This window comes from Gorilla gorilla, chromosome 22 (genome assembly GCF_029281585.2).
Source record: "Gorilla gorilla gorilla isolate KB3781 chromosome 22, NHGRI_mGorGor1-v2.1_pri, whole genome shotgun sequence".
Classification (NCBI taxonomy): Eukaryota; Metazoa; Chordata; class Mammalia; order Primates; family Hominidae; genus Gorilla; species Gorilla gorilla.
Genome location: NC_073246.2, coordinates 35,181,778 through 35,196,560, shown reverse-complemented (window position 1 = coordinate 35,196,560; position 14,783 = coordinate 35,181,778). Strand labels below are relative to the sequence as shown.

The window sequence follows — 14,783 nt, the reverse complement described above, 5'->3', positions numbered from 1 at the left end:
TAAAAATTAAAAAAAAATTCATCAGCAGAGTCCTTTACCCTCTGACTTTGGGTGGGTTCTACCAGTGGGAGGCATCAGCCCAAGATCAGAGGGTGGGGGACAATGAGGTGTGCTCTCTTCCTGCAGGGTCTCCATTAGTGGGCTGTGTGGCTGACCCCTGTGCTCTCCAGGGTAATGGCTCCTCCCCTGCCTCCCAACAGGCCTAGAGCTAGTGAGCTTCCCACTATTGCTACTGTATTGTTTTTTGGTTTCCCTTCACCCTGCCTACGCTGCTACAATAAGATCCTTCATTATGCCTTTCTCAGTTACTCTGTTGGAGTGTGTCATGGGTTTCCCGTTAGGACTCTGACCTATTGATAGGTCATGACCTAGGAAGTCAGAGTGACCTTTGCTTACCAGTGTGGGTGATCAATACAGGTTAACAGTTGAAGGGCCGGGCATGGTGGCTCATGCCTGTAATCCCAGCACTTTGAGAGGCCGAGATGGGAGGATCACTTGAGCTCAGGAGTTTGAGACCCACCTGGGCAACATGGCGAAACCCTGTCTCTACAAAAAGAAAAAAAAATTAGCCTGTCGTGGTGGTGCGCATCAGTAGTTCCTGCTACTCCAGAAGCTGAGGTGGGATAATCACCTGAGCCTGGGGAGATGGAAGCTGCAGTGAGCTGAGATCATGCCACTCCAGCCTGGGTAACAGAGGAAGACTCTATCTCAAAACAACAACAACAAAAACAGTTGAAGACTTAGAACCAGGGATAGGAGATGGTACTTCCTCCCACGAGACCTTATCTACATAGAATAGTAGAATAGGCTCTTTATCTTTTTTGGACAGCCTTTGCTCATTGTGTAAGGAACTGTGGAGGTTATTGGCTCTAACCAGGCAGTTTTGCTTTTTTTGTGTCCTTAGTCTTATGATCTTTAGGAAAATAATGCTGTTTGAATGTCTTATCTTGATAGTACAGCCTGAGACAAGACAATGACTAATCACATAGTGTTTGTGATGCCACCAATAAAAGCCATTTTGTAACTGCTTGTTTGAAGAAGGAACTGGCTTGGTTTAACTGATTACAAAAGTGCTGATCAATTCAGTGAACTGAAACATCAATTTCATGTCTTCCTGGCCATTCAGACCTGCAATGATGAGGCGTCTGCTACTGTAGATCTGGCTCTGTGTATACTTGGGAGCTGGGGAACTCACAAAATCCCCAGGAGAGTGTGCATGCTCAAAGGTAGGGGGCCTTTCAGGGCAGCCCATTTGGGATCCTTGCAAGCTTTCAGAAAAACAGTATCAGTGATGCTCTGTTAGCTGGTGCTGAAGAAAGAACCAGAAGAAAAAGAAACCGCGATTGCACCTTGAGGGATGGTGTGTAATCTCTGGATGGATATTGGCTGGATTAGCGGTAATCCAGCCATCCTGCTGATGGCTCAGCAGGCCGTGTCAGCATGGCTTGTACTTTGCCGGCTGACTTGGTGTTTGAATTTCCCTGCCTTTAGGCTTTGGCTGTTCAACTGGGCTTAGTGTCAATCACTTTTTGATGCATCTTCAGGCTGGGTCCTTTTTTCCTCCAGACTGCTGTGGAAACTAGAAACAGAGCAACAATGCCAACATTCCCCCGGGAGGGCTCTTCTTCAGCCCCCTTCCTGGCCAACAGCACTGTGCTGTGCTGTCCCCGCCGTGGCAGAAATGCTCATTGTGCTGGGAAGGAGGAGCCAGCCATCTTGCAGACCCTGCTACTGGCTGGTCACCAAGCTGGGCACTTTGCAGCTTTTCTGTCACTGGTTTTCTAGCGGGCTCTGGCACTGCCCCATCAGCCCTCTGCCTTGTCAGGTGGGCTCACTTTCTCATTCCCCTAGGGAGCTGCTCCATCCTACTCATTTCCTCCCAAGCCCCTCTCTTCCCTCCCTTTGTTGATGACCTATACTTTGCCAGGAACATAGAAGACACCAGGCTTCCTTAACCCCTCGCCCCCTTAGTGGGATCACCTGCCTGTCCCTGGCCTGTGTTCTCTCCAGTGACAACCTCGGGAGTATCCCTCCTCCTGCCAAAGGCCAGAGCGGGGGCTGTAGGTCCGGTCACTTCTCTTGTGTCCTTTCCAGGGACATCAGGCCTTCTCTCATGGGTGTCAGCAATGCATCTGTCAAGGGCTCAGCTAATCTGGAGAGAGTGGCTAATTGAAGCAATAAGCCAAAAATGAAAGTAACAGAAACACCTGTAATCCCAGCACTTTGGGAGGCTAAGGTGGCCGGATCACTTGAGGTCAGGAGTTCGATACCAGCCTGGCCAACATAGTGAAACCCCGTCTCTACTAAAAATACAAAAGTTAGCTAGGCATGGTGGCACACAACTATAGTCCCAGCTACTCGGGAGGTTGAGGCAGGAGAATCCCTTGAACCCGGGAGGTGGAGGTTGAAGTGAACTTAGATTGTGCCACTGCATTCCAGCCTGGGCAACAGAGCAAGACTCCATCTCAAAAAAAAAAAAAAAAAGAAAGTAACAGTGAAGCCCTCATCACTCACTGCAGGGGCAGAAGCAAGAGGATTCCACCCTCTCCGCAACAGAGCTCCAGTCAAGAGTCAAGTAATCAGTATAGATGTGGGGGTGAAGGTCATCTCTCTGTTGAGGCTTCTGTAGTTTTATGGACCCAGGAACTAGTGGGAGGGAGAGAGGACAGGGCCAGGAGTAGGAAAGAACTGAGTCAGAGAGGATAACAATGTCTTCGTGGCTCCCCCTTCCCTACTCCCTGAGAATAAGGAGGCCTTAGTTGAGGTGCCTGAAGAAGGCCTTGGGCACACGTGCAAGGCTGGGAACACAGGTGCGCATAAGAGCATGGCCAGCAGGGGCCTGAGACCTTGACCGCAGCTCCCTCCAGGGACTGCAGTGCACTGGCTATGCCAGTTCTGGTCTGGAGAGGGAGCCTCCCTGTGAGGCCTCCTTGGTACAGCCTTAAAGTTGCCCAGGGTCAGTCCTGAAAAACCAGCCCTGGGATTCTAACTAGGAGCCGGACTCCTCATTTCCTGTCTACAGGCCTCAGGCGACAGTATACAATGGTGGTGTAATATCACTCACCTGAAATATCCCCCCCTCGACTTTCTTCTTGCCCCTTCCAGACACTGTCACACTTCTCTGAGCCCAAAAGCCGTCCTTCTCAAAGGAGTTGGCTACACCTGCTGTCCCAGCTTCTCCACACCCTCCTGTTCACTCCTCAATACCATGAAGTCTAGACTTTATTGTCATCACTCTGCGGCAACAGGTCTTCCCAAGGTCTCTACATTAGGCTGGGTTCCCTGGAAACACACTCTGGAAGGAAAATTTGCATGTGGGAAATTCATCTGGAAATGCTCTTGGGGACAACACTTGTAAGGAGTGAGGAAAGTAGGATTGGGCAGAGGGAGAAGTTGGAGATGGATGATGATTCAGAGTTGCCTGAAGTTAACGCAAGGGGGCCCAGCCTTGGCACTCCCGCATGGAGCAGTCATCGGGGAACCCCCAGCTTCCATTTCCCTAGAAATGAAAGAAGTCTCCTGCCTGGCAGAAGGGGCGTGACTTATGCCTGATTGGCAGCTCCCTGGATGAGGAGCAGGGAATCGCTGAAAGTCCACCTTGAGCTCCAGCCTCTTGTTTTTAGAACAGTGCCTCACCCTGTTGTTGTTGGATTGAGAACCTCGATTCCCTGTTCGTTGTTGGCTGGAGGAGGCATCCTCAGGTCCTAGCCATGTGACTTCTCCAATATGGCAGCTTGCTTCATGCAAGTGTGCTGTCCAAGAAGGCAACAGAGAGAGTCTGCTGGCAAGATGAGAATTACAATCCTATGGAATCTAAGACAGCATCCTGTCACCTGTGTCGCTTTCCATGGGTAGAAGCAGGTCATTGGCACTGTCCACACTCAAGAGGAAGGGATTACTCAAGGGTGTGGCTACCAGGAGGTGGGGATCATGGGTGGCTATCTTAGATGATTGAGTCTGGAGCCAGACCACTTGGGTTCAAGTCCTGCTCTGTCACTTCTTGCCTGTGTGATCTTAGGTAAGTGATTGAACCTCTCTGTGCCATAGTTTCTTTATCTGAAAAATGAGGCAGATAATAGTATCTGCTTAACTGGGTTGCTGTGGGAATTAAATGAAAATGTAAAAGTGCTTAGAACAAGACCTGCACATAGGAAGCAGTAAGTAAGGGTTGGCTATCGCTCCCACCCCATCAGCTCCATAGGGCAGGTGTGCAATGCGACTTTCAGGGGCAGCCCAGTAGCAGGCAGGCCCCAGGCAGAGGCCAAGAGGAGGGGAACTGCAGCTGGCTTGTGTTTCCTGTTTATTGAATTGTTTAACCCAATTTAAAGTCTGTCCTTGCCATGACTCCTCCTGCTCAGAGATATTACTCCCACAGCTTTAACCTTCCGGGTATCTTTTTTATCACAATCCAACAGCAATAAATTTGACCTCGTAAAGTGCCAGCCCAATAGTCAGTGGCTGTTTAATTAAGAGTTCTGATGGGCATGGAAACAAAGACATTGTTTGGTGTCTGCTTGATTCAAACAGGAGTGGTGAGGTGGTCAGGAGACAGAACCATGGACCTGACTCAGGGAGAAAAATCATGTTGAGTCTCTGAGTCTCTAGTTCATAAAATAGACTTTGTTTTTTACTTCCCGTTTGTTTTTTAAGGAAGTTGATTTGCAACAGCATTTTCTGAACTAGAGAGGTCAGGAAATGGGACAGTGAGGCAGCATGCCCAGTCATTCTCAGCTAAGTCCCTTGCTGAGAAGAGTAAGATACTAAGTTCCCATAAAATAAATCCGAATGACCCTTCGCCCATCTTCTTCCCCATTTTAGATACTAAGAAGATATTAGAACTGGTCGGGGTAAAACAACAGAGTCTTTTCGTGCTGGATTAAGTTTCCTGTGGCAGAAGTAACAAATGATCACAAGCTGGGTGGTTTAAAACAACAGAAATTGTCCAAGGAATGTAGCCCAGTAGGTTTCAGCCTTACTTTACCCAGCCCCTCTTCAAGATGGAGTCGCTCTGGTTCAAACACCTCTGAGAACAGCATCAGCAGATTGAGTGTCTGGTGAGGGCCTGTCCTCATAGGTGGTGCCTTCTCTGTGTCCTCACATGGTGGAAGAGATGGGCAGCTCCTCTTTTATGAGGTCATTAATCCCATTCACCACCTCCTGAAGATTTCTACATACGAATTTTGGAGAGGCACAAACATCCAGACTGTAGCATCCGGATATCCTGTACAGAACATAACTGTTTTCTTTTACTTTGCATATTTGTTTTATTTTTGTTTTTCGCTTGCATATGTTTTATGGTGATTTGTTAACTTACAGCTCTCTGTTTAATCTGCATGTATAATTGTCATGTATCCCAAGAAGGCTTTTGTTTACCTTTTTTTTTTTTGAGATGGAGTTTCCCTCTTGTCACCCAGGCTGGAGTGCAGTGGCACGATCTCGGCTCACTGCAACCTCCGCCTCCTGGGTTCAAACAATTCTTCTGCCTCAGCCTCCTGAGTAGCTGGGATTACAGGCACCTGCCACCACGCCTGGCTAATTTTTTGTATTTTTAGTAGAGACGGGGTATCACCATGTTAACCAGGCTGGTCTCAAACTCCTGACCTCAGGTGATCCACCCGCCTTGGCCTCCCAAAGTGCTGGGATTACAGGGGTGAGCCACCGCACCTAGCCATCATTTTTTATTATCCATTAATTCAACAAATATTTCTTTGTACCAGCTACTTAGGATTATCTTATTAGGCACAAAGAAAGGGGTAGCAACTTGGAGAATTGCTTCCCAGGTGGTCAGTGGTGAGCAGCCGAGAAGGCTGAAGTGCATGGGAAGGATGCATTCCTGGGGCACGTTTCCCAGAGACACTCACAACCCCTCAGGAAAGAAATCTTCCTGTGGAAGCACAAGGTAATGAGTGGAGTCAGTTAGCTGGGTATTAAAAGAAAGCGACCCCTTTGAAAGCCAGATAACAGAAGGTCACACAGAAGTGCAGGTAAGCACGTCCTTTCAATCTACCGTAACTGCTCTGCTACAGCAGCTGTTCTCCACCTTGACTGCACACTGGAATCACCTAGGAGCTTTAAAAAATGCTGATGCAAGAATCCCTCTGCAGAGAGCTGAAATTCATTGGTCATGGTAAGGCCTGGGCATCCACATTTCTAAAGCTCTCCTGGCGGCCACAGTGTGCAGCTATGGCTGAGACCCATAGTTGTGAGAGGAAGGAACAAAGGTGCCCTGGAGGCTAAACCAGTCTGGGGATGGGTGTGGGAGGTATGTTAGGGGAGGGGCAGGAGCCCCAAAAGGAAGTGAGATATTTTCAACAAGGCGAGGCAGCCAGAAAGAGCGAGGAGGAAGGGTGGAAGGGGGTGAGGATGGCTTACACTGTCTTCCCCTCAGGGAATCTTTCAAACCAACTGGACATATGTTTTCTGCTAGAATGTCTGATTGGTGGCCCACAGATGCTCTGCTGAAACCCCTTCTGGTCCCAGAATTCTTGGACATTTTCCCACAGGTGGAGTTCTTCCCTTAGTCACTTACTGGTGAAGTGGCATCCTTTGTCTGGGGAAATACCCAAGATTCATTGTCTTATGCTAAGGAAATTGAAGTCACAGACACAGGAAATCGAAGACATGGACACACAAAAACTGGGTTTAACAGTGGAAGTTCAATAGTTGAAAGAAAGAAGAGAGAGCTTCCTTGTGCAGAGGGAGGGGGTGCGAGTGGGTCCGAGTGGGTTTCCGGGTTTGGGGCAAGATACGGTTGGTTTTACAGACGAGCTTGAAGAGGCAGTGTTTGATTTATATAGGGGATAGTGGATTGGTTGGGCCAGCTGGGCCATTTACATAGCCCACAAAGAGGCTGGCCATCCCACCCTTTTATTCTGCAGATGGGGTCTCTACCTGGCCAGCACCATGACACCTGCACACATGACGACAAAGAGAAGGGAGGAGGAACCTCCATACTGGATGTACCTGGCTTCCAGGTATCTTTTCTATTGGCACAGCTGCCGCATTCACCTGTGCAAGCTTCCAGCTTGCTTATCTATGCTTGCAGCTTGATTTTTCAGGCTTGTATCCTAACCACTCATATTTTCCATTCTTTTGTTTCTCTGTACTGTGCCCTGGATAATAACTTCTTTTTTCTTTAAAAAAGTGTAACAAGGTCTTAAAATTCAATTTCAAAAATAATTTTTTATTTTATTATTTATTTATTTTGAGATGGAGTCTCGCTCTGTCACCCAGGCTGGAGTGCAGTGGCATGATCTTGGCTCATTGCAGCCTCCACCTCCTGGGTTCAAGTGACTCTCCTGCCTCAGCCTCCCAAATAGCTGGGATTACAGGTGTGCACCACCACACCTGGCTAATTTTTGTATTTTTAGTAGAGACGGGGTTTCATCATGTTGTCCAGGCTGGTCTCGAACTCCTGACCTCAGGTGATCCACCTGCCTCAGCCTCCGAAAGTGCTGGGATTACAGGTGTGAGCCACCACACCCGGCCAAATTTTATTTCTATATACATGCAGCAAACATTGAAAAAAGTTTCAAAAAAGCAATCACAGATCTACCCTCCCTATGATGGTTAATTTTATGTGTCAACCTAGCTAGACTGATTAGGTAAAATGCGAGTCTTGATGTTGGTGTGAAGGTATTTTTAAAGATGACGTTAACATTTAAATCCATAGATTTTTGAGTAAAGCAGATTACCCTCCATAATGTGGGTGAGTTTCACTTCTATCACTTGAAGGAAGGCCTTAAGAGAAAAGAAGCCTGAGGTCCCTTGAGGAGGAGTTAATTCTGCCTCCAGACTGCTTTTGCTCAAGCTGAAACATCCACTCTTCCCTGGGTCTCTAGCCTGTTGGTCTGCCCTGCAGTTTTTGAACTTGCCAGCCTCCACAGTTCCTTCAAATAAATCTCTATGTTCATTCTATTGGTTCTGTTTCTCTGGAGAACCCTAATGCCCTTCCTTTTCTCTTTCTTTTCTTTCTTTCCTTTCTTTCTTTCTTTTTTTTGACAGGGTCTCATTCCATCACCCAGGCAGGGCCGGAGGGCAATGGCATGAACATAGCTCACTGCAGTCTTGACCTCCTGGGCTCAAGCTATCCCCACCTCAGCCTCCTGAGTAGCTGGGACTACAGACACATGCCACCATGCCTAATTTTAAAACTTTTTGTAGAGAAGGGGTCTCACCATGTTGCCTGGAATGGTCTCAACTCCTGGGCCCAAGTGATCCTCCCACTTCAGCCTCCCAAAGTTCTGGGATTACAGAAGTGAGCCATTGTACCTGGAGACTCCCTTTTTTGCTCAGTTCTGTGTCTAATCTGTTGTTAAGCCTGTCCCCTGGCTTTTTAAACTTCCACAACTATACTTTTTATTTCTAGGTTTTTTTTTTTTTTTAATAACGGATCTGGCCCTTGACTGAAATTCTAGTTTTTGAAGCTTTAGACTGAGAGCTCCCAGATGACTGAGACCTAGTACCTAACACAGTGCCTGGTCAACAGCAGGCAGGGTCTAGGAAGTACTTGTGGAATGAGTGGACATCAAGATGGCAAACTAGAGACTTTTTCAGTATCTAACAATGACACACAGGTAGTATCATGAACACATATAGTGCAACACAGAGTAAAACTTTAATGGAGCACCAGCAGCATATAAAACATATATAGGTAGAAAAATAAATTCAAAGTACTGCAAAGAATCCAAAAGTCCGTGTTCTGTATAGCATTGAGCTGACCACCCTTGAGTTGAGGTCGATTTTCAGATCAGTCCATCCATAATCTGGTAGAATGTTACATCTACCAGATGTAACATCTCCATTCTTATTCCTCATTTTAAGTATTTCTGTTTCTCACAATTTTTTTTTTTTTTTTTGAGATGGAGTCTCACTTTGTCACCCAGGCTGGAGTGCAGTGCCGCTATCTCGGCTCACTGCAACCTCCTCCTCCTCCCGGGTTCATGCAATTCTCCTGCCTCAGGCACTCGAGTAGCTGGGATTATAGGCATGCGCCATCATGCCTAGCTAATTTTTGTATTTTTAGTAGAGACTGGGTTTCACCATGTTGGCCAGGCTGGTCTTGAATTCCTGACCTCAGGTGATCTGCCTGCCTCGACCTCCCAAGGTGCTGGTATTACAGGCGTGAGCCACTGTGCTCGGCCCTGTTTCTCACAATTAAAACATGATCCTATTTTAGTGATATAAAAGGCTGAAAATTACACTCTCAGTGGCCAACTTCTGAAAACATCATGAAAGCCTTTATAAGACAGTGAGTTCCCAAATGGAGTATTTTTGCCAAGACAGCCTTTAAAATGTAGCTCTCTGGTGGCTAAGATAAGTCCAGGGTCTGGGAGTTCTAGATATGGGGCTGGCTCAGATGGTCTTGGCCCTCGTTTGCCGCCCTGATCCCTCACTGAGGCAGATGTGAGATGGAGTACGTCACTGTGCCCAGCCGAGTGTGTTTCCTTCTCAGAGCCTAGCTTTGGGGCCCCTGCCCAGGCAGGGTCCCGAGGCTGCAGCTGTCACCAGGATTCTGCTTGCCGCTCTCAGAGTCTTCTGCAATGACACTTAGCTTGTCGAAAACATCATTCTCATCCGACAATGGAAAGGAGAAAAACAGAAGTGTGTTATGATGAGGATGGCCCAAAAACTGTGGAGGGAAAGAGGACAGTGAATGATCAATTTTCTCCATTTCTTTTTCTGGGTTTACAAAGATTTTTTCACAGAACTCCTGGCTGGAAAATCTATTTTATTTTATTTATTTATTTTTAATGTTTATTTTATTTTTTTGAGACAGAGTCTTGCTCTGTCACCCAGGCTGGAGTGCAGTGGCACGATCTCAGCTCACTACAACCTCCGCCTCTCAGGTTCAAGCAATTCTCCTGCCTCAGCCTCCCAAGTAGCTGAGATTACAGGCATGTGCTACCACGCCCAGCTAATTTTTGTATTTTTAGTACAGATGGGATTTCACCATGTTGGCCAGGCTGGTCTTGAACTCCTGACCTCAGGTGATCCACCCACCTTGGCCTCCCAAAGTGCTGGGATTACAGGCGTGAGCCACGGCCTCTGGCATCTTTTGATTTATTATTTATTTTTATTTTATTTTTTTACAGGTGGGGATACTCACTGCTATACAAACGAAGATTTTTTTTTTTTTTTTTTTTTTTTTTGAGACGGAGTCTCGCTCTGTCGTCTGGGCTGGAGTGCAGTGGCACAGTTTTGGCTCACTGCAACCTTTGCCTCCCAGGTCGCAGAGATTCTCCTCCCTCAGCCTCCTGAGTAGCTGGGACTACAGGTGCCCGCCACCATGCCTGGCTAATTTTTGTATTTTTAGTAGAGATGGGGTTTCACCACGTTGGCCAGGCTGGTCTTGAATTCCTGATCTCAGGTGATCCACCTGTCTCAGCCTCCCAAAGTGCCAGGATTACAGGTGTAAGCCACCATGCCCGGCCAATCTTTGGACTTTTTTTTTTTTTTTTTCAGACGGAGTCTTGCTCTGTCACCCAGGCTGGAGTGCAGCGGTGCGATCTCAGCTCACTGGAACCTCCACCTCCCGGGTTCACGCCACTCCCCTGCCTCAGCCTCCCGAGTAGCTGGGACTACAGGCGCCCACCACCTTGCCCGGCTAATATTTTGTATTTTTAGTAGAGACGGGGTTTCACAGCGTTAGCTAGGATGGTCTCGATCTCCTGACCTCGTGATCTGCCTACCTCGGCCTCCCAAAATGCTGGGATTACAGGCGTGAGCCACCGCACCCGGCCCAATCTTTGGACTTTTTAAAAATGTGGCTACTAGCAAATCTAAAACACACATGGCTTGCAATATGCTCTATCAGACAGAGCTGCCTTCTCACTTTTAATAGACACCAACTCTTAGTTTGTGTCACCTGTAGCCAGGGCTCCTTAAGGGCAGGGACCACAGTCTAATAATCTTTGTCTCTCCGGTGCTTTGAACGATGAAGATGCCCCTATACGTTTCCCGAAATCTCTGCTGGTTTCCCACTCTCCATTCTTCATCTTCCTAGGTCCACCAGTGCTCTTAATCTTCACAATTAGACGGAGAACCTTCTGTAAAGCTTTGCATCTTGAACCCTTTCCCTACAGATGGAACCCCTCTTAGTGTCATTTCTACATTCAGCCTTCTGGTATGACTTAATGGAACCTGAGGGTAGCTCCACTACCTCCTGGCATGGACCTGTAGGGATTTTTCCCTTGTGGGTTTTGAGCAGCTGATGGAGGGTGGTGGGGTGCTCCTCTGTTGGGCCAGGAAGGAGGCTGGAGGGAAGGGGAACCTCTCTAAACTTTGGATCCAGTGGATTAATGAGAATGGACTGGAAGCTACTCTGGATTTTCCTGGGATAATGGGGACAGGAGAGATCAAAGGAAGGTGTATTAAATCTCAAGGAAGCAGTATCAGCTGAGTCTCCCAGTTGGACACACACACACACACACGCACACACACACACACACACAAACTGGTGGCTGGCTCAATAGATGAGTGTAGGATGAACCTCCCTAGTGCTTTTTTAACTCAAAGTCTCCATTCCTAGCAAATCTCCCGAAACTCGAAATGATCCTCTGGGTCCTGGGTAATGGATTCTATCATTATGAGTCAAGGTGGAGAAAGTCGTGATGTGAGGACCTCGAACTGCTCCGTAGTTGCCTGGCCCTTCTCCAGCACCCTCCACTCCCGTCTCTGACTTCTCAGATCTTACAGGGACTGGCTCCACGGTCAAGTCTGCAAAGTCTTCTAGCCTTGGAGGGGAGAGCTCATGCCAGCAGGCCCCTCTACCGTTCGTTCCGTCTGTTCTTTCCTGTCTGACCAGTTTCTTTGATGGTGAAGCCAGAAGCAAAAATAGCAGGTGAATAATTTTGTTTCCTTTTGGTTCTCAGTTAACACAACACCTTTTACCCAAGCAAAGGGCCCACCCTCATTCTTTGTTCTTCCTGCTGCAGCTGTGGCTTCTCAAAAGCTCATAGAGGATTCTTAGTTCATGCTGGTGCTGCAGTCTCCTTGGTACTTTTTTTTTTTTTTTTGAGATCGAGTCTCGCTCTGTCGCCCAGGCTGGAGTGCGGTGGCGCGATCTCTGCTCACTGCAACCTCAGCCTCCCGGGTTCAAGAGATTCTTGTGCCTCAGCCTCCTGAGTAGCTGGGATTACAGGCGTGGCTAATTTTTGTATTTTTAGTAGAGACAGGGTTTCACCATGTTGGCCAGGCTGGTCTCGAACTTCAGACCTCAAGTGATCTGCCGGCCTTGGCTTCCCAAAGTGCTGGGATTATAGGTGTGAGCCACCATGCTCGGCCTGGCACTCTCTGTAGGGGGTTCTAGTCGCTCTGAAACACTTGCCTATGGTCCTGTGCCCCACTTGCCATCGAGGGTAGATGCAGTGCTATGTTGCCCAGATCCCTTTTGTGGTGGAGGCGCTTGTTCCCCCAGCCTCCAGGAATATCGGAGGCTGAAATGGCTCACAGCTGAGTCCCTTTCTAGGCTGTGCCCTTGCCAGAAGGCAGTTGCCTCGGTCAAGGCTCTGTGCCCTTGCCAGAGGCAGCCTGCATCAGCTAACTGGTGGTGCAGGGACAAGGGCCTGATATTAGCTATCACAACAATACATTAATAGGACCAGACACGCCAAGAAGTGGCAAGGCATTGGTGAGGCACACACACTGCAGAGGGTGAGAAACTCACCCTGTAGAGATTCAGGGACCTGCCACATCTGTGATATTTGAGGGGACCCTTGCAGTGGGGCATGCCAGGACATCCTCTTTAAAGGACCAATTATTGTATCTTGCCCCTCCCACCACTAGGAAGGAAGCATTGTGCTGTGGAGGCCTCAGGGTTCTGGAGGCAGCATGTTCCACGACTAGGAATACTGACTGTTCCAATATGTTTATCAAACCACACAGGAGGCTGCCGGCACGGAGGGGCCCCAGGCAGGAAAGGGCCCTGCAGAAGGTATGGGCCATGCAGCCTGCAGCCCTATGCACACCTCAGGACTAGTATATTACCCACCAGGGACGGCCTGTGAATCCAACCTGGGGAATGTGGGACTTCGCATATCCTTGAAGTGTCTGGGGTGGGAAAAGATGTTGGGTGGAGTTTATGGCAAATCCCAAGAGGAAAATCACAACATAGATACGAGAGTTCTGGGGTCAGGCGGGGCCATCTGCAGCAGATAATTATACTCTGTTTGAAAAAGCAGCTCCTGGGACGCTATGGGGTCCCGGCAGAGACAGAGCTTCTGACGAGGGACGCGAGGTGATGGTGCTGCCCAGAAGTGACCATCATGAGGCCTGAGTCCCAGTAGGTCCTGAGATGGGGTCAGAGGGTGCATGTTGGCCACATGCAGGTGGCTCGGACTCCTGTCCCCTCTACCCCTGTCGCACCGTGTCTGTGTCTGCTCACATGATGACCATAAAGGGGGATGGGTAATTATGCCTAGCAGAAGTAGGAGGAAAGTCCGGCCTGGTTTCATGGTAAGGTTAGCATGGTATGTGGGCACACACTGAAAGTGGCCCGCTGCTGCACTTCAGCCCCAACCAGGGAGAAAGTGTCCCCATGGGCGGAGCTTTGGGCCATGGGTCTGATCATCACCTTTATGTGGAAAGAAAAACAGCCCAAGATCAGGCCACGTGGGATTGGCTGAGGCCTCTGTTGTGGCTGTGTGACAGCTCAACCTCTCTCTGCCACATCTGGCTACCTTCACTCCCTTAGGGTATTATTCCCAAGGATGTTCCCCATCAAGCCTTTTGAATACAAATCTCTATCTTAGAGTCTGCTTCCTGGGAAATGAGACCAAAGATAGTTCCTTTGGGTCCGGGCTTGGCATCTTTTCATTTTCTAGTGTCAGTGACTATCCAGAGTTTCATTTCTCAGGGCTTCTTCAGTCCTGTTATCATTAGTCAGGTGCATTGTTTCTTCTTCCTAACCCTTTTACAAATAGCCTTCCTAAAGTCCAGGAAACACTACCCAGAATTTCAATCGCTCTCGTATATTCCAAAACTGGAAATGTGCCTTTCCTTCCTCCCATTCTCTCCCTCTGGTGATTTCCTGGCATTTAGCCTCCAGTTTTCTCTTTCTTCCACACTGAACTCTGTTTTTCCCCTCCTGCCCTAGAACCATCACCTTTGCTCCTCAGGGACCTGGGGCTTTGGGCAGTGAAGGCTGGAGAAGGAGCGATGCCCTAGGTGCAGGGAGGGCTACTGGACAAACCTGCGCCCCTTTCCTTGGGGCTGTTCCTTCACCTCAGACTTCCCTGAAATGGTTACAAGAGAATGGACCAGCACACAAGAGGCGTGTCTCTCTCTCTGTGTGTGTGTGTGTGTGTGTGTGTGTGTGTGTGTGTGTGCGTGTGTGTGTGTTTTCCTGGAAAACATGTTGTCTGGAATTGGGCAGCCCTAACTTGAAAGGAAAGCTCTTTCCGATCAAGGTTTTCAAATCCACATCTCACTCCATCCTACCTACCTCTTTCAGGTGCTGTGGAAGAGAATTCCTAGGGGAGAAGGCGTACTTTGTCTTCTTGTAAACGCACCACAGCAAGGCGAAGCAGCCGAGGAGTGCCAGGCAGACCATGAAGACCGAGGCCATGAGGATGACGGCCACCATCCAGGAGGGGACCGTTTCTGCCAGGGGTAATGGGCATGTTACATTCTTGTCACAGGTCGGGTCACAGTGATCCCAAGAGCATTTTAACCATCACAATCCCTGAAAACAGAGCCTGTACGTTTATCTTGGGGGACGTCTCAGAAACAGCAACTGGTTGGAGGACCCAGAGGTTTTCGAAGAGTTTCACCCTTTTCCTATC

At 48.5% G+C, this 14,783-nt stretch overlaps 1 protein-coding gene across 4 annotated transcripts in view; it reads right to left on the bottom strand.

The window, feature by feature from the left end:
- IL10RB (interleukin 10 receptor subunit beta) overlaps positions 1-14,783 on the bottom strand; it is a 43,139-nt gene that overhangs the window by 4,338 nt on the left and 24,018 nt on the right. For 2 of the 4 annotated variants that reach the window (XM_004062710.5, XM_019017800.2), the window contains 2 exons: positions 14,444-14,601; positions 8,594-9,631 (listed from right to left, as the gene is read on the bottom strand). In XM_004062710.5, the coding sequence (XP_004062758.2) occupies positions 9,458-9,631; positions 14,444-14,601 (332 nt within the window). In that variant the 3' untranslated portion in view covers positions 8,594-9,457. Of the gene's footprint in view, positions 1-8,593; positions 9,632-14,443; positions 14,602-14,783 lie in introns of those variants that run through there. The other 2 variants (XM_055373911.2, XM_055373912.2) reach the window with 1 other exon arrangement.